General features: G+C 41.9%; 1 protein-coding gene across 5 annotated transcripts in view; it reads right to left on the bottom strand.

Annotated features, from left to right (window-relative positions):
• PTPRK (protein tyrosine phosphatase receptor type K) overlaps positions 1-21,304 on the bottom strand; it is a 598,135-nt gene extending 576,831 nt beyond the window's left edge. For all 5 annotated transcript variants that reach the window (XM_040238871.1, XM_040238869.1, XM_040238870.1 and 2 more), the window contains exon 1: positions 20,948-21,304. In XM_040238871.1, coding sequence (XP_040094805.1) covers positions 20,948-21,044 — 97 coding nt within the window. In that variant the 5' untranslated portion in view covers positions 21,045-21,304. The remainder of the gene's footprint in view (positions 1-20,947) is intronic.
• Between the last annotated feature and the right edge of the window lie 2,917 nt (positions 21,305-24,221).

Genomic DNA, 24,221 nt, shown 5'->3' on the forward strand with positions numbered 1-24,221 from the left:
GCCTTGACTAGACCGACCTTTGTTGGCAAAGTAATGTCTCTCCTTATTAATATGCTATCTAGGTTGGTCATACCTTTCCTTCCAAGGAGTAAGCGTCTTTTAATTTCATGGCTGCAGTCACCATCTGCAGTGATTTTGGAGTCCCCCAAAATAAAGTCTGACACTGTTTCCACTGTTTCCCCATCTATTTCCCATGAAGTGATGGGACCAGATGCCATGATCTTCGTTTTCTGAATGTTGAGCTTTAAGCCAACTTTTTCACTCTCCTCTTTCACTTTCATCAAGAGGCTTTTTAGTTCCTCTTCACTTTCTGCCATAAGGGTGGTGTCATCTGCTTATCTGAGGTTATTGATATTTCTCCCAGCAACCTTGATTCCAGCTTGTGCTTCTTCCAGCCCAACGTTTCTCATGATGTACTCTGCATAGAAGTTAAATAAGCAGGGTAACAATATTGACGTACTCCTTTCCCTATTTGGAACCAGTCTATTGGTCCATGTCCAGTTCTAACTGTTGCTCCCTGACCTGCATACAGATTTCTCAAGAGGCAGGTCAGGTGGTCTGCTATTCCCATCTTTCTCAGAATTTTCCAGTTGATTGTGTTCCACACAGTCAAAGGCTTTGGCATAGTCAATAAAGCAGAAATAGATGTTTTTCTGGAACTCTCTTGCTTTTTCGATGATCCAGTGGATGTTGCCAATTTGATCTCTGGTTCCTCTGCCTTTTCTAAAACCAGCTTGAACATCTGGAAGTTCTCAGTTCATGTTCTATTGAAGCCTTGCTTGGAGAATTTTGAGCATTACTTTAGTAGTGTGTGAGATGAGTGCAATTGTGTGGTAGTTTGAGCATTCTTTGGCATTGCCTTTCTTTGGGATTGGAATGAAAACTGAGCTTTTCCAGTCCTGTGGCCACTGCTGAGTTTTCCTAATTTGCTGGCATATTGAGTGCAGCACTTTCACAGCATCATCTTTCAGGATTTGAAATAGCTCAACTGGAATGCCATCACCTGCACTAGCTTTGTTCATAGTGATGCTCCCTAAGGCCCACTTGAGTTCACATTCCAGATGTCTGGCTCTAGGTGAGTGATCACACCATCATGATTATCTGGGTCGTGAAGATCTTTTTTGTACAGTTCTTCTGTGTATTCTTCCCAAGTCTTCTTAATATCTTCTGCTTCTATTAGGTCCATACCATTTCTGTCCTTTATCAAGCCCATCTTTGCATGAAATGTTCCTTTGGTATCTCTAATTTTCTTGAAGAGATATCTAGTCTTTCCCATTCTGTTGTCTTCCTCTACTTGTTTGCATTAATCGCTGAGGAAGGCTTTATTATCTCTTCTTGCTATTCTTTGGAACTCTGCATTCAGAGGCTTATATCTTTCCTTTTCTCCTTTTGCTTTTCGCTTCTCTTCTTTTCACAGCTATTTGTAAGGCCTTCCCAGACAGCCATTTTGCCTTTTTGCATTTCTTTTCCATGGGGATGGTCTTGATCCCTGTCTCCTGTACAATGTCACAAACCTCCGTCCATAGTTCATCAGGAACTCTATCAGATCTAGTCCCTTAAATCTGTTTCTCACTTCCACTGTATAATCATAAGGGATTTGATTTAGGTCATACCTGAATGGTCTAGCGGTTTTCCCTACTTTCTTCAATTTAAGTCTGAATTTGGCAATAAGGAGTTCATGATCTGAGCCACAGTCAGCTCCTGGTCTTGTTTTTGTTGACTGTATAGAGCTTCTCCATCTTTGGCTGCAAAGAATATAATCAATCTGATTTCGGTGTTGACAATCTGGTGATGTCCATGTGTAGAGTCTTCTCTTGTATTGTTGGAAGAGGGTGTTTGCTATGACCAGTGCATTTTCTTGGCAAAAGTCTATTAGTCTTTGCCCTGCTTCATTCCACATTCCAAGGCCAAATCTGCCTGTCACTCCAAGTGTTTCTTGACTTCCTACTTTTGCATTCCAGTCCCCCATAATGAAAAGGACGTCTTTCTTTGGTGTTAGTTCTAAATTATATTTAGAAGTATTAAAACTTTTCACCTCCTAATTATTTTACTATACTTTACTATTATTAATACCATATTTATCTTTTAAGAGTATTTCTTTCTCCTGTATCTGTATGGTACAAATACTATTCAGGGCTATGCTACTATGCACCTCTTCCCAACTCTGTGCCTGTAATATCATATTAGTATTTGAAATCAGCCATTCAGTTCAGTTCAGTTCAGTCGCTCAGTCGTGTCCAACTCTTTGCGACCCCATGAATCGCAACATGCCAGGCCTCCCTGTCCATCACCATCTCCCGGAGTTCACTCAGACTCACGTCCATCGAGTCCATGATGCCATCCAGCCATCTCATCCTGGGTCATCCCCTTCTCCTCCTGCCCCCAATCTCTCCCAGCATCAGAGTCTTTTCCAATGAGTCAACTCTTTGCATCAGGTGTCCAAAATACTGGAGCTTCAGCTTTAGCATCATTCCTTCCAAAGAAATCCCAGGGTTGATCTCCATAGTGGGAGCTATATACACGGTGGAAACTGGCAAATGCTAAAACTGTAACTTTGGTGGGTTCTTTTCTTTTTGGGGGGCAGGGGGAGAGTTCATTTACAATCCTCACCACTACTTCCTCATTCTTCCATGAGCACTGTGTGCTCATTTTAGGGAATTTTGCCATGGTTATCATTCTGATCCAGAAAGATCTAACTAATCCCCCCAAGAGTAAGTGACTGTCCTTTCCCCTTGTCCATCTCTCACTGTATCCCCTACACTGAATCATATCTTAAGGGCTTCCCTGGTAACTCAGCTGGTAAAGAATCCACCTGCAATGCAGGAGACCCTGGTTCAATTCCTGGATCAGGAAGATCCTCTGGGGAAGGGACAGGCTACCCACTCCAGTGTTCTTGGGCTTCCCTGGTGGCTCAACTGGTAAAGAATCCGCCTGCAGTGTGGGAGACCTGGGTTCGATCCCTGGGTTGGGAAGATCTCCTGGAGAAGGGAAAGGCTCCCACTCCAGTACTGTGACCTGGAGAATTCCATGGACTGGATAGTAACTTACGGCTCAGTAACTTTCACTTTCACTTCTTTAGTTCCTTGAGTAATCAACTTTTCATCTTTTTGCTCTCTGTGTTAAAAACACTGACTGACACAAAATGGACAGGTACTAAATGCTTGGTGAACTTAACCAAATTAACAGGAAAGAATTGATACAAGTTCTGCTCATAGACATCTTGGTGAATGAAGAGGCCACTTGCTCACCGGCTCTAACAGGGATCTTAGTCAAACATAGGAATGCACACAGAAATGCTGCCTGCCCCAACAAGGTACTGCTGAAAGTAAAGGGCTAATAATTTAGACTGGTATCTCCTATTTTAACAACCTCAAAAGGATATTATATTTGACATGCTGTCATTAAAGTTTAAGTCTCTTGCCATAATGTACAGAATAGATATATCCTTTTTGACACTGCTCATATAAAAGACAACGCTTGGTAGGGCTGTAATCCCAACAACAATAGATGAGGATGTCAACAACTATAAGGCTCCACCTCAAAGGAAACTTCTCACTGCTTTCAAGGAATCGGCACCTGGAAAAATAAAGACTGAAATAACATCCTGCCACTCGCTTCTCTCCTCCTCTTTACTTGACTATATTTGAAAGCAACATGAGACACTCAATAAAATTACGTGCTTTTCTAAAACGTGCTGGCAACCACAGAAGCTTGTGGTGTAATTATGAATGAGTGATGGGGTTGGGTAGAGTGCTTCTATCTACTGCTGTCCAGACTCCAAGCTGTGAGTAAACTGCCCAGAGAAGAGGGAAGATCTTAAATAGATACTTCAGTGAACAGCATGTACTTGTGGGAAATCCAAAGCACTGCCCTATGTACTTTTCTTCACTAAGAAGTGAACAACAGCCCTCCAAGCAATTCCCAGGCCTCCACTCAGTTGAGTTCAGTCACTCAGTCCTGTCAAACACTTTGCAGCCCCATGGACTGCAGCTCGCCAGACTTCCCTGTCCATCATCAACTCCCAGAGCTTCCTCAAACTCATGTCCATCGAGTCAGTGATGCCATCCAACCATCTTATCCTCTGTTGTCCCCTTCTCCCCCTGCCTTCAATCTTTCCCATCATCAGGGTCTTTTCCAGTGAGTCAGTTCTTTGCATCAGGTGGCCAAAGTATTGGAGTTTCAGCTTCAACATCAGTCCTTCCAGTGAATGTTCAGGACTGATTTCCTTTAGGATGGACTGGTTGGATCTCCTTGCAGTTCAAGGGACTCTCAAGAGTCTTCTCCAATACCACAGTTCAAAAGCATCAATTCTTCAGCATCAGCTTTCTTTATAGTCCAACTCTCACCATCAATTCTTCAGCACTCAGCTTTCTTTAAAGGCCAACTCTCACATCAGTACATGATTACTGGAAAAACCAAAGCTTTGACTAGATGGACCTTGGTCAGCAAACAGACTGGTTCCAAATCGGGAAAGGAGTAAGTCAAGGCTGTATATTGTCACCCTGCTTATTTAACTTATATGCAGAGTACATCATGAGAAATGCTGGGCTGAATGAAGCACAAGCTGGAATCAAGACTGCTGGGAGAAATATCAATAACCTCAGGTATACAAATGACACCACCCTTATGGCAGAAAGTGAAGAAGAACTAAAGAGCCTCCTAATGAAAGTGAAAGAGGAGAGTGAAAAAATTGGCTTAAAACTCAACATTCAGAAAACTAAGATCATGTCATCCGGTCCCATAACTTCATGGCAAATAAATGGGGAAACAATGAGAGACTTTATTTTGGGGGGCTCCAAAATCACTGCAGATGGTGACTGCAGCCCTGAAATTAAAAGACGTTTGCTCCTTGGAAGAAGAGCTATGACCAATCTAAACAGCATATTTAAAACCAGGCCTACTCTAGGATCTTCATTCCTGATAAGAATTGACTAGGAAAGGACACAGTCTATACTCAGAATCCAAGAGACTTTGCCTTAAGAGCAAAGAGTCAGAGCACCTGGTTCTTCAAGAAATATCTACACCTGGTTATGGGTTTGTCCAATTCCCTCATGCAAGAAGACTGGAAGCCACAGTCGGAACCACACTAGCTAAAACTTATAGTTCCTGCATATATTTAAGTATACGGTCTATTATACATAGTTCTGCCATTCTCAATTATTAATCTCTTTCTGATTGAATATCCCTTATATGTTTGTTGTGAAAAATATAAGGATCAATCTGCTTTCCAAATAACCTGGTCATGATTTTAGAGCAGATGACAGTCAAGGTACACATCCCCTTTTTTGAATGGATCTGTATTTAAGATTGAATGTCCTATAAAAGCTTGTTTTTTAAAGATCCCTTTTATTAAGACATGAACCTGATCAAACAGTGCAGCAAAATGACAACATCTCAAGAAACTTATTTTGTAAACGGAGAGGAGCTTATGAAGACACCTGCAGCCACCAGAATCACAAAGACCCATATCAGTAGAAGCATCCAGTCAGGGCAAAAAAAAACTGCATTATTATTATAGTTATATGAACACTTACTTCTGCAAGATTCAACCCTGCAGTACAAACAGCTTCTCTGAGAGTTGAGAAGAATGTTTAATTATAACTGTAGAACAAATATTTTCACAGGTATAACCCATGGAAAAGGGAAGTTTATTTCAATTAAAGCTAAAATAAGGTGAAAGAGAACAAGATCCAAACCTTAAATTGGACGTGAAATCCCTGCTCAAGTTTAGAAGGCTTTCCTTTGCACTGACTAGCCAAAGGGCAATTCTGCAAGTGAGCTAACAGTTGAGAAAATTTCAAGGAGCCCCAGGCTCTGTACAACAGGACTCTAAAAGGCCTTAACCCTGTTGACAAGGGCTTGAAAAAGCCTAGGGGTTTAAACAGATTTGAAACTACCTAGGCAAAGGAGAACTAAACATCAACAAAAAGAAAACAAAAAATGTTATCTAAAATTCATAGGTAAATGACTAAGTGGCAGCAGTGCATTTACTTAACACGCATCAAATGCAGATGAAGCAGTACAGATTTCCTTTTCTATATCCTTTAGGCAGAAAGCATTCTTTAGGAGTCAACAAGCCTCCCTAGCTCTCTTTAATTCTAATGATCTCATTTCCATATCTGAGTGCTACTACAAGACATCACCGTCTCACTGGATTGGACACTTATTGAGGGTATAGATCACACTCTCCAACTTTCTGGTCAATTCTCACTTTAATCTCATTCTCAAATTAGAGTTTTCATATTTTAACTGAGATTAAATCTCTCTAGGAGTTAAGCTGTTTCACCAATGCCCCCAAATTCCCCAACTCCTCCAAGTTCCCTCAGTCAGTTCAGTCGCTCAGTCAGGTCTGACTCTTTGTGACCCCATGGACTGCAGCATGCCAGGCTTCCCTGTCCATTACCAACTCCCGGAGCTTGCTGAAATTCATGTCCATTCAGTCCATGATGCCATCCAACCATCTTGTCCTCTGTCGTCCCCTTCTCCTCCTGACTTCAATCTTCCCCAGCATCAGGGTCTTTTCCAGTGAGTCAGTTCTTTGCATCAGGTAGCCAAAGAATAGAAACTTCAGCTTCAGCATCAGTCCTTCCAATGAATATACAGGACTGAATTCCTTTAGGATTGACTGGTTGAATCTCCTTGAGTCCAAGGGACTCTCAAGAGTCTTCTCCAACACCACAGCTCAAAACCATCAATTCTTTGGCGCTCAGCTTTCTTTATAGTCCAACTCTCTCATTCATACATGACTACTGAAAAAACCATAGCTTTGACTAGGTGGACTTTGAAGGGGATGGAACATCTCAGCTTTTTAATATGCTGTCTAGGTTGGTCATAGCTTTTCTTCCAAAGAGCAAGCTCCTTTTAATTTCGTGGGAGCAGTCATCATCTGCAGTGATTTTGGAGCCCAGGAAAATAAAGTCTGTGACTGCAGGAAAATAAAGTCTGTGACTGTTTCCTTTGTTTCCCCATCTATTTGTCGTGAAGTAATGGGACCAGATGCCATATTCTTCATTTTTTGAATGTTGAGTTTTAAGCCAGCCTTTTCACTCTCCTCTTTCACTTTCATCATGAGGCTCTTTAGTTCCTCTTCGCTTTCTGCCATAAGGATGGTGTCATCTGCATATCTGAGGTTATTGATATTTCTCCCGGCAATCTTGATTCCGGCTTGTGCTTCATCCAGCTCAGCATTTAGCACGATGTACTTTGCAGGTAAGTTAAATAAACAGGGTGATAATATACAGCCTTGATATACTCCTTTCCCAATTTGGAACCAGTCTGTTTTTCCAAGTCTAGTTCTAACTGTTGCTTTTTGACCTGCATACAGATTTCTCAGGAGGGTATGGTGATCTGCTATTCCCATCTCTTTCGGAACTATTCCACAGTTTGTTTCCAAGCTCCCTAAAAAATGTTAAATGCATTTTCCACAGATTGTTTTAGGTATTTTATACCAAAAACTGAATCCTTTTCACACATTCACTCTAGCTCCCACCTCCCCCCTCACTTTCATAGTGTTTTGGTTTTGGTTTTTGTCATTCATCCTAAGATTCTGATTCTTAGGAATCAATGTATCTTTCCTCTTGTTTTCATAAACACTGAATTATATTCTTTAGAGTGCTTGCCGTGGTCTTTGTTAATCAGCAGACATGCTGATCTATTTTAGGCACCCTATTATCTACTCTCTGCTCGTTTTATTTTGAAGTAAAAGATAATGCAGTTAGAAATTTTAAAAGAAAATAGCACGGGTGAGGATATTCTGCAAACATTGTTTAATTCAGTTCAGTACTAATGCTGATGATGGCTTCTCGCCTTCTGAGTTGGCCCACACACTCTCTCTGTGGAATGTGCTTCCCTCCCCAGGCCCTTTGCCTTCTGAGACGGACCACATTCTGTCTATGGAGTGTGTATCTCTCTAAATAAGATCACTTCTTACCTATCACTTTGTCTCTGACTGAATTCTTTCTGCGATAAGACATCAAGAATTTGTGCTTCATTAAGTCCTGAGAGCTGAAACTAAGGCCCAAACCAAGATGGAGGATGGTAACTTAAGGCTGAGCACAAGATACCTGGAACACCACCCTCTGACCTCATCACAAGCCAATCAAAGGAAAGTCACACACCCAAATTACACCTACAAAAACTTCTCCCTGAAAAGCATCGGGGAGTTTGGGGTTTGGGGGTATAAGCCACCCATTCCTCTTGCTTGGCCCTGCAATAACATTTATCTGCTCCAAAAAAAAACTGATGATGATGACAATAATAAAAGCTAAGATGAATTTTTTTTTTTAAGTATGCCAGGCACTCTGTTAAGCTCTTTAACTTAATATTCCTCAAAAGAAACATCCAAGATAGGTATTTGAATCATCCCACCAGATGGGGAAACTGAAGGAATGTGGTTGGGCCATCAAGAAAGTGTTAGAACCAGTATTGACACTCAGGCAATCAGGTTCCAAAGAGGGTAATCTTAAATATTATGCTATATAGTCCATAAATATCCTTTGCTTAAATATGAAATGGGCATAAAATGTTACTGACTTGACTAAAACAGTTTCCTAAATTTCTATTTTTTGAAGCTTGGGTCTTTGTAACTTGGCAATTTTGACTTTACTTCAAAAAAGTTTACACACCTCTAAAATTATTTTTCTGCTTAATTCTCTCACTACAAGTGCTGTGTACCCCGTTTAACAGATATTTTTGGAATCTCCACTTTCTAGTAGAGCAATAAGTATATTGAAATGACAAAATTGTTGCTCCCCTTCAAAATGACTGACCCAAGAGCCAGGAATAGAATTTGCTCTGCTTCCAGGATGCAGGTGTGGGGGCAGTTTGGGTGCTGGTCAAGGTCCACCCCGATTCCTGGCTCCCTCTCCAGATCCCCTACCTAGTGGCTGCCCACTACTCAGGACAAAGAGCTCCACTGAAGCAGCAGAGAAGAGGCAGATTAGACTCGGCACCAAGAGCCGTTGATAAGTAGCTGCAGGTTATGGCCAATACAAATCTGTGGCCAAAAACCAGAGCCTCTACACACGATGCTGAGGTTGGTGCCGGCGTATTTCCATACACTGTCCTCTGTGAGGACATCTCCCAACCCTCTGCTTCCAAAAGAAAAAAAGTGAGCTTCCAAAAAATAAACACGCTCCCTCCTCTACCCAACTTGTTTACACTTCCAATTACTCAACTTCTGGGAATTTCCACTTGGTGGGATATTACTATCATTGTGGAATATCTCTGCATAGTTCTTCTTTAGTAGGCTTTTTCTAGTCTTTTGTGTGTACACTCCAGGGTATGGAAAGACTGCTGACACACTGCATTATGGACCCACAAATTGTAAGAGGTCGGCTTCAGCTTTGAGATTTGCCAAGCCACAGGGGTAAGGTCAGTCACAAAACAGACATGGCTTCACCCGTAAGTTGCTAAATGTGGAGCTGTGCAAAGACTGCTGCTCCTTAATTGTCATAATAGTCACATCTGTGCCCACCAGTGTACCCAGCCTCAGCCATGGCACAAACACATAGTAGACACTCAAAGAACTGTGGAGTGGTTAAGTAAATACATTGATGCAAACCTTAAAATCATGCTCTCACCAATTAGGCCAGTCAGCTCAGAGAGCAAGAATATTTTTTCTCTCTTCATAAAAAATATTCAAAAAGAAAAACTATACTCAAAACTTGCTATATAAGAGAACAGTCCTTAAAACATATGTTCAAAAATTATCAGTAAAAATATTTTATAATCACATAATCTTTATTGGGCTTCCCTGGTGGCTCAGAAGTTAAAGTGTCTGCCTCCAATGCAGGAGACCCAGGTTCGATCCCTGGGTTGGAAAGATCCCCTGGAGAAGGAAATGGTAACCCACTTCACTCACTATAATCTTTATAGCGACTTCACTCACTATAATCTTTATTAGGGTAAGGATAGTGCAGGGTGAAGAATCTGCCTGCAATGCAAGAGACCCAGGAGACACAAGACACACAGGTTTGATCCATGGGCTGGGAAGATACCTTGGAGGAGGAAATGGCAACCCACTCCAGTATTCTTGCCTGGAAAATTCCATGGACAGAGCATCCTGGAAGACTACAGCCCATGGGGTCACAAAGAGTAGTATGCAGCTCTGAGTGACTGAGAGGGCACACATACACAATCTTTATTACACATCTAGTGGGAAAAAATGTCTTTTGGAGCATTAGAGAGTAAAATTTGTATATTTATTTATGAAATACATATATGTGAAAATGAATTTGGTGGCTAAGTTTCATGATATATTACAAAATTTCTCATTGTTCACAAGAACCTTACAGACTCTTCTTTTCCATACCACTTTCTCCCAAAACTTAGATATGAAAACAACTTAGATGGCAACCCATAACTTAGATATACAAAGTTTTCATTCATTATTGTTTTCATTTCCATTTTCACCATGTATTCTATGCCTTCAACAACAATAATGTCATTACCCAAGTTTATATCCCCCCAAAAAAATTTGATACTTTCTAATCATAAAAGTACTTTCACATATATTATTCATTTTACCTTTAAAAGTGTCCTACTGAGTAACAAGAGAAGCTAATAAAATCACTTTATTGTAATATTCCAATTTTAGTGATAAGGAAATTAAGGTCAAACTGAAAGGAATTACTCCAAACTTCAAAGCCAGAAAGTGACAGAGCTAAGAGTGGAATACAGTCTCACAGAAATCAGTTCTCTGTGTACTAAAATTTTCTGTACATAAACCTCCAAAGAACCCAAAGCATCCTGTTCTTTCTGAAGCAGATCACTGCTAAATCTTTCACATCATATACCTCCTAAGTACTTAAATTTGAGTTTAGATAAAGGGGTCAAGACTATACAGCACTCTGCTTCAAACAACCAGGCTGTTAGGCAAAGTGTTACTTCACCGTACAAGAGTCACAGTTATTACATCTGATGAAGATATAAAGTGAAATCACTCAGTCGTGTCTGACTCTTTGTCACCTAGAAACAGACTGCCTCTATCTCCTCTTCCTGCCCTATTCCCTTCCCCTTAGGGGCTACGGCTTAGACCACCACAGCTCCCTGATGCCACCACCGAGGAGTCCAGACCAGGTAGCTCCGACTGTCGTTTCCCCAGCACCTCCTTTCACCCTCGCTCAGAAGGATTACAAATACACACACAGGTGCACCCCTCTCGACTTTCACTGCTCACAGCTTACTTAATTCTATCTCAAGCAACCACTCTGCAGTTTGGCTGCTTTTCCAGAACCTATTCCTCAATTTGTTGACAACTCATGGTTCGATCCACAGTCTTCTCCCATGACCTGGTTGGGGCATCTAGGGCTGAATCCAGAATCCTAGTAAACTAAGCCGATCCACATACTTCCCCTCAGGAGCTGGACATAAGATTGACTGAAGCCCATTCCAGTGACCCTCAGAGCCCCTTCAGAGGCCCAGCACATAGTTCATACAATCCTAATGGACCAGAATCTGGGAGCTGCTGAAGCCACCTCACCTCTACAGGGAGCCTAAGACCAAAGTTCTAGAACACGCCAAAACTACATTAAGTAGACAGAGAAGGATCATATCCCAAAAGAATTATATGAACTCCTAAGTAAAGCTCCACCTGAACTGTCAGGAGAGACAATAAATTCCCCTTTTGTTGCAAACAGTCTCGGTTGCATTTTCCACCACTTACTGTTACATCTGTGTATATGTTCCATAATGAATCTTGGCTCCCCTAGTCTTCACACTGTCACCCGAGGCAAGTTAATACTTAATCTCTCTAGGCTGAAGTTTGCAAAACAGAGATGGCTCCAATCTTAAAGGATTACGGTGAGGATTTTAAATTATGTAAAATACTGACCATAATGCCTAGCAGGCTGCAGGCACTCAGTAGGTGGAAGTTCCTATTGTTTTTTTCTTTTTTTCTATTTTTGTTTTGGCAACTGCTTTTTGCTCTCTCCTCTCCAGTGAATGAGGGAATAAATGGACCTAATTTTTGCTGACAAGAATAAAAGCAGAACAAGTATGAACAGCAAGCTCTAGACTTTGGTGTACAACTAGAAAAGGTAACAAATCAGAGACTTCAGACTAAAATTCTTCAAGATGCATGCGAGTACTTGTCAGAGTTTCTCTCCATCATCAAGCTCTCCTCTAACCCTGATTCATCCACAATTAAACCTTTTCCATAGAACACTAGTTTCTCAGTCCAATAAATGTGGCAATCACTGATTTGTAGTTTATTCATTAATCTAGCAACTATACTTTGTGTATTTAAAACAATAAAGGTTAAGCAAACTTTCACTTACAGTATCAAACACATAGAGAATTCTGCTATATACTGAGCCAAACCCCACCTCCTAATATCACAATACAACCAACTATCATGGGTTAACATTAATTTATATCTCTTGTTTTCCATTAGTTTCTGCCATAACCATGTCAGTATGCCAGTACTTTCTGAGTCACTTGTGAATGGCAAAAACAAATAGAGCAGTCGTGATTTAATCAGAGACTTCACTGTTCAAACAGCCAGCAAAAGTAGACACATTTAGAATAGTAACTGGATAACAAAACACACTTACAGGCTTATTAATAAGAAGGCAATTAGGTCTTCTGGGAAAATTCATTTTCTCAAAGAATGCTAAAGCAAGCTATAAAATGCAAGTAAAATTGTGTTTTGACATGAATAGTGTACACTGTCTATTACATCATAATTTTTCTCTGGAGAAAACTGACAAGAATCTCTGTTCTTAAATATGAGCACAAAAGATAGTAAAAAGAATATCAGTGATAGTTAATGCATTCTACCTAACTCCTATTCATTAAATTTGACTATCCTATAAATGAAGTCCTTATTACAGAGATCCTTAAATTACACTTAGAAGAAAAAGAGAAATATAAAACAAGAACCTGCAGTCTCTGTTAAAAAAAAAAAAAAAAGAGGGAATACTGTCTTCTATATTAACATGTCAATGTGCAATGTAAAAATGATTGGCATATATCATGCTTGGTTCCTCAGATAATACATTTACCCTCAAATATTATATAATACATTCATAATGAAACCTATTTAGTCTTATTTTTATTCTCTTATGGAATATTTCTTTCAAAATTGTCTGAGTATTCTTTTAAAAAAAACTGAATAGTTTTGTTGTTTTGATGTGTCTGGGTGATAAATTAAGTAATACTGATCAGAAATATAATTCCAGGGAAATTTATTTCAGTTGTAATGAATCCTTTCACAGTACTCTTACAATTCTACAGTGAAGGGCATGTGGGACATCTTTTCAAGCTGAGCTTTCTTTGTCTTAGAGCAGGGTTTCTCAAAAATTCACTGTTCAAGCAAATCACCAGGGACTTTGTTAAAATGCAGATTCTCAATTGGTAGGTCTGGCGTCGGCTCTGTTACGTGATCACAAGATCATCGCAAGTTCCCAAGTGATGCTGCTGCTGCCAGTTCATGGACCATAATTCAGGCAGCTATATTCTGGGGCATCTTGCCACTGACAAATCCAATGGCCATGAAGCAATCAGCCATCATTCCTTAAATGGGCAGTGAGGATGTTAGAAAGTCTTCCTCTCTCTACTCTTGAATTTGTCAAATGACCTAAGTCGAGTCATATCAAGAAGCTGTGGCCAGTCTGCCACTTAAGCAGCTGCCACATCACCCTACCACCCGACAAGGATTAGGGGAATTTTTGCAGCTCATCAGCTGCTGCTCTGGACTGGGTTTGGAGAATTGGCCTGCAAGCAGCTGGTTAAGGAGCAGGCTGCATCGGCAAGAGTTTATATAAATAGACACCAATCTGGAGTTAGGTTTCTTAGTTTCTTCTTTAAAGTATGGTATAGGGCAGTCTTAGAGAAAGCAATGGGAACCCACTCTAGTACTCTTGCCTGGAAAATCCCATGGACAGAGGAGCCTGGTAGGCTGCAGTCCATGGGGTCGCTGAGGGTCGGACATGACTGAGCGACTTCACTTTCACTTTTCACTTGCATGCATTGGAGAAGGAAATGGCAACCCACTCCAGTGTTCTTGCCTGGAGAATCCCAGGGACAGGGAAGCCTGGTGGGCTGCCGTCTCTGGGGTCACACAGAGTCAGACACAACTGAAGCAACTTAGCAGCAGCAGCAGCATAGGGTAGTCTATTCTATATTACATAGTTCCTGTATTTTCCATTTCAGTTTCTTCATCTATGCAATAGACAAAATAGTTCTCTACACTCAATAATCTAGGGTTCCCCAGGTCGTTCAATGGTAAAGAATCCACCTACCAAGGCAGGAGACATCAGTTTGATCTCTGGTCCAGAAAGAACCCGGGCTTCCTTCATAACTTAGCTGGTAAAGAATTCACCTGCAATTCAGGGAGACCCTGGTTCAATTCCTGGGTCAGGAGGAACCACTGGAGAAGGGATAGGCTACCCACTCCAGTACTCTTGGCCTTCCCTTGTGGTTCAGCTGGTAAAGAATCCACCTGCGATGTGGGAGACCTGGGTTCAATCTCTGGGTTGGGAACATCCCCTGGAGAAGGGAAAGGCTACCCACTCCAGTATTCTGGCCTAGAGAATTTCATGGACTCTGTAGTCTATGAGGTCGCAAAGAGTCTGACATGACTGAGCAACTTTCACTTTCACTTCACTTTCCAAAAAGATCCCACATGCCGCAGAGCAATTAAGCCCAGGCACCACAACTATTGAGCCTTTGCTGTAGAGTCCAGGAGCCAGCAACTACTGAGCCTACGTGCCACTTCTGAGTCAGGGCTCCCGTGCTCCACAAAAAGAGAAGCCACTGCAATGAGAAGCCCATGAACCCCAACTAGAGAGTAGCCTCCATTCTCCACAACTAGAGAAAGCCCTTGCACAGTAACAAAGACCCAGCGCAGCCATAAACAAAATAAATAAAAACAAATCACTCTTTTAAAAAATACGCTATCTAGAATATAAGTATAGGAATGTGATCCCATCTGTAGATACCCTTGGTTTCCTTCTCACTTGAACCTTTGGACAATGATGTTCTACCATTGTTAAGATATATGTGTGTGTGTATGAGCATATATACATAAGAACATATATACATAAGAACATATTTACATCTTTCAACTTTCTCAACAAAATAAATGCACACGGTAATTCTAAACACTATTTATTTGGATTTATTTCTATCTGGGTTCTTTTGAAAATAACTCCTAGAATGACACCTGTAAAAGGATTCAGTTAGCAGTGCTCTGTTCATCATTTTTATTAACAGAGCTCTGTCTACAATCATATAAACTAGAAGCATGGATTATTTCATTCAAGACCACTTAATTTACTCCTAAAACAACTGCAAGTGACACGATAAGCCACGTGTAATTTTGATGGATTATCAACATACAGAAGAGAATGCCAGAAAATTCAACCAGAGTTAAGTGGGGAAATGGCAATGTTCCACAATAGGATCAATGTGATTCTTACATCCCAAGCCCAGTGTTTCCCAGAAGCTCAACAATCTGCAAAACCTCACAGAACTTTTTAAATTATGTAAGGTCAAGTTTTTATTACTAAATTACTAACAACAAATCAAAAGAATCTCCATAAGAATATTTACAGAAAAATAAACATACCCCTCCCAACAGAATTTCATGGAACTAATAAAACTTTTCATGTGAATCTATGTTTGTTTAAGAGCATTTTTGATAAAAACACATTTCCACTAAGATGAAATTTGAACTTTGTAAACTATCTACCTCTACAGTTCTCATTGATATCACACATCCAAACATAACTTTTAAAGTTTTCCAAAGCCCAGATATATGTCACTGATCTCAAAAAAATAGGCAGTATGGTACTCAAATGTTTTCTATCCCCATTTACAAAAAGGAACTCAAATTCTCTCTTTCTTCTAGAGACATGCAAGCACAAATACTCTGCAACATTAAAGGATTATTTCATGGATTTACAAGCTTATTTCTACCTTCAATTGAAATAAAAATTAGCCTGATTGATGTACTTACTTTGATATCAAATACTCATTTAAGATATCATGAATTGATAAAATACCATTATTCAGAACTATGAAAAACAACATGAGTTTTGATGGGAAAAAAAAAAAAAAACATTCACAAGCAATTACAACCTTTTTAAGCAAAAAGAAATACCATTTGATAAAGGGACACAAAACAGACACATGATCAAAGGGTAAAGTCTGAGAGGAATACACAGGGGGAAGTTTTCATATCCACAGAATAAGAAATGAATGTGTTTGGACAAAGGCAAAGGCTGATTCCAATAAACAAATTTTAAAAATAGGGCTTTTTGTCCCTTCTTTAGAAAATTAAATGAAAGATTAACACGCGCACACAAGATCCCAGTGCTCTTTGCTTTGTCTTTAAGAACAATCTGTAAACTCCCTTGATGGTTCCTGCTCTCAGTCTTCCAGTATTCTTCTTCCTGCCCTCGGTGAAGAACAAGGGAGGGAAAGGAGAAGTGCACAGGCAGAGGAGGACAGCATTTTCCATGCCTCAGAGAAGCAGATCCATAGTTAGCATGACTTACACTGTCTGTATCACCACCTCGAGCAGACCTAGAACACAGCACTTCAGAAGCATTAGAAGGCAACAACCTAGTTTCTCAAAATAGGGCCATACCCCATAAATTAAACGTTTGTTAAAGGCCATAAAAACATGTAGTAAACCATCACTGCCTGAAATATGAGATCAGGCAGGAAGACTGGTGTTTGCTCCGGGTAATGGTTGAATCATAGTTCATTTTCAAGAACACAATCAGCACCCAAAGACATGTGGTGAAAACAAAAAGGCTGTGATTTTGTAGATGTGCATGTGGGCTTTGTTGTTGCTAGAGGGGAGGGGGAAGAAGCGTGGGAGAGGGGTAGAGTGGCAGAGGGGTTGATTTATTTTTCAAATTCATATTTATGAATATAAAGAGAAGAGCTGTCAGGAGCACATATGCCAAAGCCCAAACAGCAGCCAGACCTGCCTCTTCCCGTCTGGATTGGCCAGACACAAAACGACATCTTGCCATCTAGGAAAAATCAACAGAATCAGATATATGGAGACTAGTGAAAGAAAAACCAGTCTCAAAATGTATGGTTACATATTATTAATAGTTTAGAACTTGGGGTTTTAATAATTGAGGGATCGTGAGATTCTGGCCAATCAAAACCAGAAAACTGACAGGCAACCCTTTAAAAAGCTGTCACTAATGGATCTTGCCAGTACAGATATTAAGTATAAGAGAAATTTAACTCACATATGGAACAGCAAGGAATGAGACACTGAGAAAGTGGCTCTGCTTAGATGAGTTGCAAGTTTCTAAGGGATCAAGTGAGTAAACACTTACAGTGTGACATGCCAGGGACTATATCCAAGGCAGGCTCTGGAGTTGCATTTCCAGGCTCACATCACACTAGAGAGACAACAGTCCCTCTCTAGGTCACTGATAAGACTGCATCTAAAAAGCCGCATTTTCCTCCCACTGAGATGAACAGGCTGAATAGCCAATAGGTAAACAGACGGTTAAAGAAACTGACTAAAAATAAATTTCTTCTATAGTTGGAATACTATCAATGTTAATAGTGACTCTTCTACAGGTTCAACTCAAGTAAGGATTTACAGGAGGTAAGTTCAAAATAAATAAATAAAAGATAATTTCTCTCACCGTGCTGATAAAATTATGGTCTGGCCAATCTGGGATGTTTATGTTCAACAACAATTAAAATGAATGACTGGCCAAGTGAAACACACAAATACACACACACACACACACACACACCATCCTGAACTTATGGGAGAGAATGTGGGAGCAAGAAAAGATTGAAGTCAAGGCAGTTAGCTACCTTAATATATGATGATTACACCCCAGATAGCTACATGAAGCTTGACAATGTACAGGGCCAGCTCACATAAATTATTTTACCCCATCCTCGTAAAAACCATGTGGAAAGGTCAGAACAGCTATCATTATCCCCATTTTGCAGATGAGAAAGCTGAGTCTCCAGTTACCTCATCTGTGACTGGTTTTGTCAGCCATCTGAGTCCTAATACAGAAAACGTTCTTATATTGTGATATCAAGAGATAACACTTATACAACCAATGAATAAACTTCAGTACATTTTTGTGCTTCCATGCCTCAATTTCCCCAGATATAACACAGATATGACACATTTTTAGGTGCTGTTAAGTGAGTGATCAAATTGAAAGAACACAAGTTGAGATTTACAGGAAGCTCTAGAAGTTTAGATTTTCAGAGGGTCACCACATAGCATTTTTACACCTTAACTCCAAAAGCTAAGGGAAAAGTCACAAATGACGAAATCATTCCTAAAACTGTGGCCTAAACAAAGCAGACTAGATTGAGCACATTATATATCAAAGATCTAAGGGTCTGTAGTCTTTCAAATTTTGCTTTTGAAGCTTATCACTACATTAGGAACCACATGATAATATCTAAAAGTGTAAACTGACCTAAATAGTGTGATTTTTAAAATATATTTAACAGGATAGTTTACAATTCTGAACATGTATTTGTTTTACACTTTAAAAGCATTTTTATTTAAATTTCTTGAATGAAATAAAAGTTCATCATTTAAAGTAGAATGTAAGAAAAAAATGCAACAAAGAATACACTTCCAATCTCTGACTCTATGTTTTTGCAACAAATCTGATTGCCATAAAATCTGATGACAGTGGAATAACAAATGACTTAGGAGAGGCAGAAAATAGAAATTTTTTTAAGAAAACAAATTTTTAATTTATGGAGAAAGGCAGATCCACAATCTGAACTCTGGGAATAAAAAGTATTCTTTTCTGGGCATATAGACAAATTCTGAATGGCAAAATTTTGAGATACAGTCCTGCCAGAATTGCATTTACTAGGATTGCACATTCTTTTACTTAAATATGAAGTCAAATGTTTTGCTTTGTCAATAAAGAAAAGCCAGGCTTATTTAAATTACTTAGAACTGGACGTCTAAGAACACAACTGTTCATTAGAGATACCTGAACTCCAAGGATCAGAAAAGCTCATCTATACATTCTGCTGGAGGAAATCTAATATTTATTTGGTCAGTAAAGGGTAAATAACATATGAAAGGAGAAAAAGGGAAAGTTTCTTCACTGATAAAAACATATCCATCAGCTGTTCAACCATTAACAGTTGCAAATTTGGAATACATGTAAGTTTCATCATGCAACTGGTAGAATTCCAACTTTCAATTAACAAACTACATGCCTTTTCAAGGGTAAGCTCTGCGTGCACTGACAAACACTGTGCAGAAATCAATACCCACTTCCAACTTGCCTACATACAACGTCTTCCATCAAGCACGCTTCCAATACTAACCAGAACTACCTGTCAGAGACGCTTGCACTAATGCTTACTCCAGAAAGAATTAAAATTAAGCTATCGGTTCACTCATTGCACAGAGGGGTAGTCCTCTGCAAACATCACCTGTATACATAAGTGCCGTGTACTCGCTGCATTTCATAATCTTCCTGAGTACACATCGCATTCTGCCATCTGAATCTGTTGTCCAACTCCTTTTACAGAGTTCTAAAAGGGGGCGGGAGAGGAGAAAGAGGACGCAAGGGAAATAAACATTACTCCGGAAACCAACAATCTGAGTTTATTTCCAGGAAGCCAGGCAGCCACAACAACGAGAGAAACCGACAGTGCAAAGTTCGTCCGTTCTCCGCGTCCCACGGCCTCAGCCAGGAGCGCGGCTGCCGCTTCCCGCGTCTTCTGCGGCTCTCCTCCGCCACCTCTGCGTCTCCATCTGCACTGAGAACCAAGGCAGCAGACGCGCTCGCCAGCCAAGCTGAGCAGGGTGGACTGGCCAGAAAAGTTGTCTGGACCGGCGGGAGGCAGACGATCGCCCGGGAGCCTGCTCCCCAGCGTCCACCTGGTGAAACTTCAGAGCCCCCAGAGGAGAGAACGAAAGAAACCACCGACAGGAAGGATGACAAAACTGGCAGGGAACGGAGGACAAGACTGGGCGAAACGGGGTTTCACTGACTTGTCGAAGTGGTTTTACTAGAACCCAGTAGAACCCAAAAGGGCTAACTGGCGAGACCTCACTGCATGCCTCCTTTGGGGTTCTCTTGGCGGCGGGCGGCAGTCGTTCACAGCCCCCAGCAGGCAGGCCGGCTCCGGGAAGGAGCTGCGCCAGCTTCGCGGTGGCTCTGCGGGAGGAACGGGCTCCCAACCCCCGCGGGTCAGGCTTCCCCGACCCGGCGCCCAAACCTCGCTGCCCAGAACCGCTCGGTGTGGATCCTCAGACTCGTGTTTCAAAACATCCTACAGGCTCTGCCAACACACACACGGAACCTGCTCCGCGCGGTGCCCTAACCCACGGGGCGAGCCCAACGAGCAGCCCCGCTCTAGAGAACGAGAAAAGGACTGGGGGAGGGACGGGGAAGTAGTTAGACAATAGTCAGGGGAGGTTATTCCCGGGACAAAAAGCACCTGGCAAAGCGCGCCGAAGTCGGTCTCTCCGAGTCTCCACCTTTCTGACAATGGCTTCCCGAGGGGGGGAAAATTTTTTTTTTTTTTTTAATGTTCTAACGGCGGAGAGCTACCAGCCCGCACCACGAGCAACAGAGTAGCCGTCCCCAGAGTCGTTCACTACTTTTTCTTTCTCTCTTCCCCGGCGCGGTGCAGTCAGCGCGACACGCTGAGGCTCCGCGTTTCCCAAGAAAAGCACTGCCGCTCGCACTCCGGCACCGCCCGGCCCGCCTGCGCCCGGGGCGAGCCTCCGCCGGGAACAATGGGGCGCAACGAGGAAAGTTACCTGCGCCACGGCGCCCACTCGGGCGCCCCGCGTCCCACCTGGCACAAAGTCGGTGGACCGCTCTCCCTCTGCCCGTTCCCCCCGCCCCCCAAACCTCTGCCCACGGTCCTGGAGAGGAGCCCGATCCCTCCCTGGGCAAGCCCCAGGTCGGGGGCACTCTTCGGGGCTCCAGACGGCCCCTCGGCCACTCACCTGCGGAGAACTGGCCTTGGGCCGACCCCAGGAGCGGCCACGGGGAAAGCAGCAAGAGCGCCACAAAAGCGGGCAGCGCCGCCGCCGCCGTATCCATGTCGACTTTGGGAGAAGTTTCAAGCCGCTCTGCAAAGAGCTGCCCGGAGGCTCGTAGCGAAACCCACCGCTGAGCGGCCGGCCGGGCCTGGCGGGGTGAGCGCCGGCAGTGGACAGCCGCGCGCCCGCACTTTCTCCTGCTCGGCGGGAGCCAAACTACCTCTGGGGCGCCAGCGTCGCCCGCGTCGCCGGCCGGCCGCGGCGGCTGCTCTCCATGCTCGGCAGAGGCTGCTCGTGTTAGTCAAGAGTTACTTTGCTCGGGGAGGGACGGGGGCGGAGCCGGGGGTGACGTCGCCCCGCGGGCTCCGGGCGCTTCTGAGGAATGCAGGCTCGGGCGCGGCGCCGCCGCTGCCTCCTGCCGGAGAGACACGCGCCAACCCCGGCCGCGCGCCCCGCGCCCCGCGCCCCGCGCTCCGCGCCGCCTTTGTTCGCCGCCCGAGCCCGGCCGTCCGCCGCCGCTCGCGGGTAGCTGGCGGGAAAGGGGACCCGCGCCGCTAGCTGCCCTGTTACAGAAATTGCAGTTTGAGAAGCGGGAGTTGGGTAAGCAGTGTGGCCGAGCCCCAGGGGGCGAGCGCAGAGACACCCCTTCGGCCACGCAGAGGCGTCTCGGGGTTCTGTCCCCAAGACAGAGGTCCCAGCGGAGCGGTGGCCGGCAAGAAGGACGAGTGTAGAAGCGCCCAGAGGAAACACCCACCTGCATCGCAAACCGTGTTCCCTACTGATGTCATAAGGAATAAGACACCCCACCCCCGTAGAAAACTTATTGTTCCTTCCTCATATAAAAATAAAACTTGAACCAAAATAAACGTTCAGTAACTTTCCAGTGTGAACAGCTGGCATGTCTTTTTTTCTGGTTTATCATTTGCCGAATATTTGGATTTACTCTCTGCTTCACTGACTTTGCTTGTACTTCTGAAACCTTCGGCCTCTTTCCACTTCTTCCCTCTGGAAGAACCTAAGAACTGCAAGGTTTATTATCCTTGCCTTTCACAGGGTCTGCTGGAGTGGGAAATGGTTTCTGTTTTGTTTTTAATATCTAAGAACTATTTAAGACGTTAATTATTTCACGAAAGAACTTAATGCAGACAATGAAAACAGCAACGAATGATCTCGTACTCAGGAAAATAATGCTACATTGTGACAGTAAAGTATTTTACAGTTTGCTGCTTCTTCAGCAGCTTGAGGTGGTTTCACCATATGCCACACTTACTTGCTTCTATGAAAAGACTGTATAGAGTATACTTTATTCATTTTTGTAAAATAGCAAATAAAATAGATGTGGTCACAACTGAAGAAACAATTTTTATTCAGAATTTTGATATCATATATACAGTTCCTAGAACAATGGTATCTGCTGATTGACATCTGTCAGTTACTTAGACATCTTAGGCTTTTGTAAATCAAGACAGTGTGACGTTCAATTTAATATAACATTCACACAATTTGCCAGGACACATATTCCTTTATTCAGATTAAGTATATGCAATTAAAGACCCCCTGCAATTAAAGACCCCATTCTCCCCAGGTGGTGCAGTGGTAAAGAATCCTCCTTCCAATGCGAGAGATTCAAGAGACACAACTTCCAACCCTGTGTTGGGAAGAGTCCCGGAAGGAGGAAGTGGCAACCTGTTCCAGTATTCTTACCTGGAAAATTCCATGGACAAAGAAGCCTGGCGGGCTGCAGGGATTGCAGAGTCAGACAGGACTGAGCATGCCCTCTTCTCTCTTTTTTTCTATTAAAGACCAAACTTATGATAGAGCTCATTTTATATACATATAAAGCAAGGAAAATATATCAGCAAGAAAAATAGTTCTTTAAAAATTTGATAAGGATAGATGCTTGATTAAACATAATTGGGCATTTTATAGCTAGCTTCTTGGCACGTTGACCCTTGTCAATTCAATTCAGCATTAAGTTCATTCTTTAGAGTGCAATGTATAATTTTTTAAGTCATCAACCTGTAACTCCTAGCACGTCAATGTTCCTATTACTTTGATTGAAGAATATTCCTGAATATTAGATAACAAAAAACTGAAGGACATATATTTTTCTTTTAAAGGACTTAGCAGAATTTTGTAAAACTTAGCAGCAATGTGTCTCAGGAAAAACAAATGTCCCAGCACCACCACCATCCGTATACTAATTAATCTCTTCTTCTATTCCTGAAAGAAAGATGAAGGAAGTTCATGACTCAATAGGTTTGTTTAAACGCAGAGAAAGCTTGTTTAAAAATTGACATACAGTGCCAGGGCAAAGTGCACATAGTTCTAGCTTGCCCACGCCTTGAGTCAACTAACAGAGCATTCATCTCACTTTCTCCATCTTAGAAGTAATAACAGTAACAGGTAATGTTTACAGAGTGCTTGTAATGTACTAGGCACTGGTTTAAGACATATAATATCTCATTGAGACATTAAGATATACAAAGTCTACTCGAGTTCAGACAATAATCCTATGCATGCATGCATGCTCAGTGCTCATTCATGTCTCACTCTTTTGGCCCCATGGACTGTATCCTGCCAGGCTCCTCTGCCCATGGCATTTTTCAAGCAAGAATACTGGAGTGGGTTGCCATTTCCCACTCCAGGGGATCTTCTCTACCCAGGTCTTGAACCCGTGTCGTCTCTGTCTCCTACGTTGGCAGGTGAATTCTTTACCACTAGCGCCACTGAAACGAGGAAACAAAGTTAGAAATTAAGTAATTTGTCCAACAGTACATATATGAGTAAGAAGTGGGCAAGGGGAAACAAAGACAGAGAAGGAAATCCTCAAATAGAATCAGCAAACTAGCAAGGATGCCTCTCACTAAAAGAAATGCAATAAGACTTGTGGGCAAATAATCAGTACTTTTGTCCTTAGTTGTCACTAATGCTGGCCACAATACCTAATGCTGTCTACAGTATATTGAAATGATTTGAGTAAAAGATATGTGTATCTTTCACACATTACGCAGCAAATATTAGGAATTTACTAATATTTACTAATATTACTTTGTTCATTTGAAAGAACAGGTGAACATGGCCATCAAACAATAAACCAAGTAAACTTGGTATAACAGAAAAAAAAAAAAAAGATGGTCAACATGTCCAAAAACTAAAATGTTCATATTCTTTAATCTACTAGCTATTCTAAATAATCCAAAATATGGTAAATGTTATAGACACAATTATTTATCAT

The sequence above is a fragment of the Oryx dammah genome, unplaced genomic scaffold (genome assembly GCF_014754425.2).
Source record: "Oryx dammah isolate SB20612 unplaced genomic scaffold, SCBI_Odam_1.1 HiC_scaffold_4, whole genome shotgun sequence".
NCBI lineage: Eukaryota > Metazoa > Chordata > Mammalia > Artiodactyla > Bovidae > Oryx > Oryx dammah.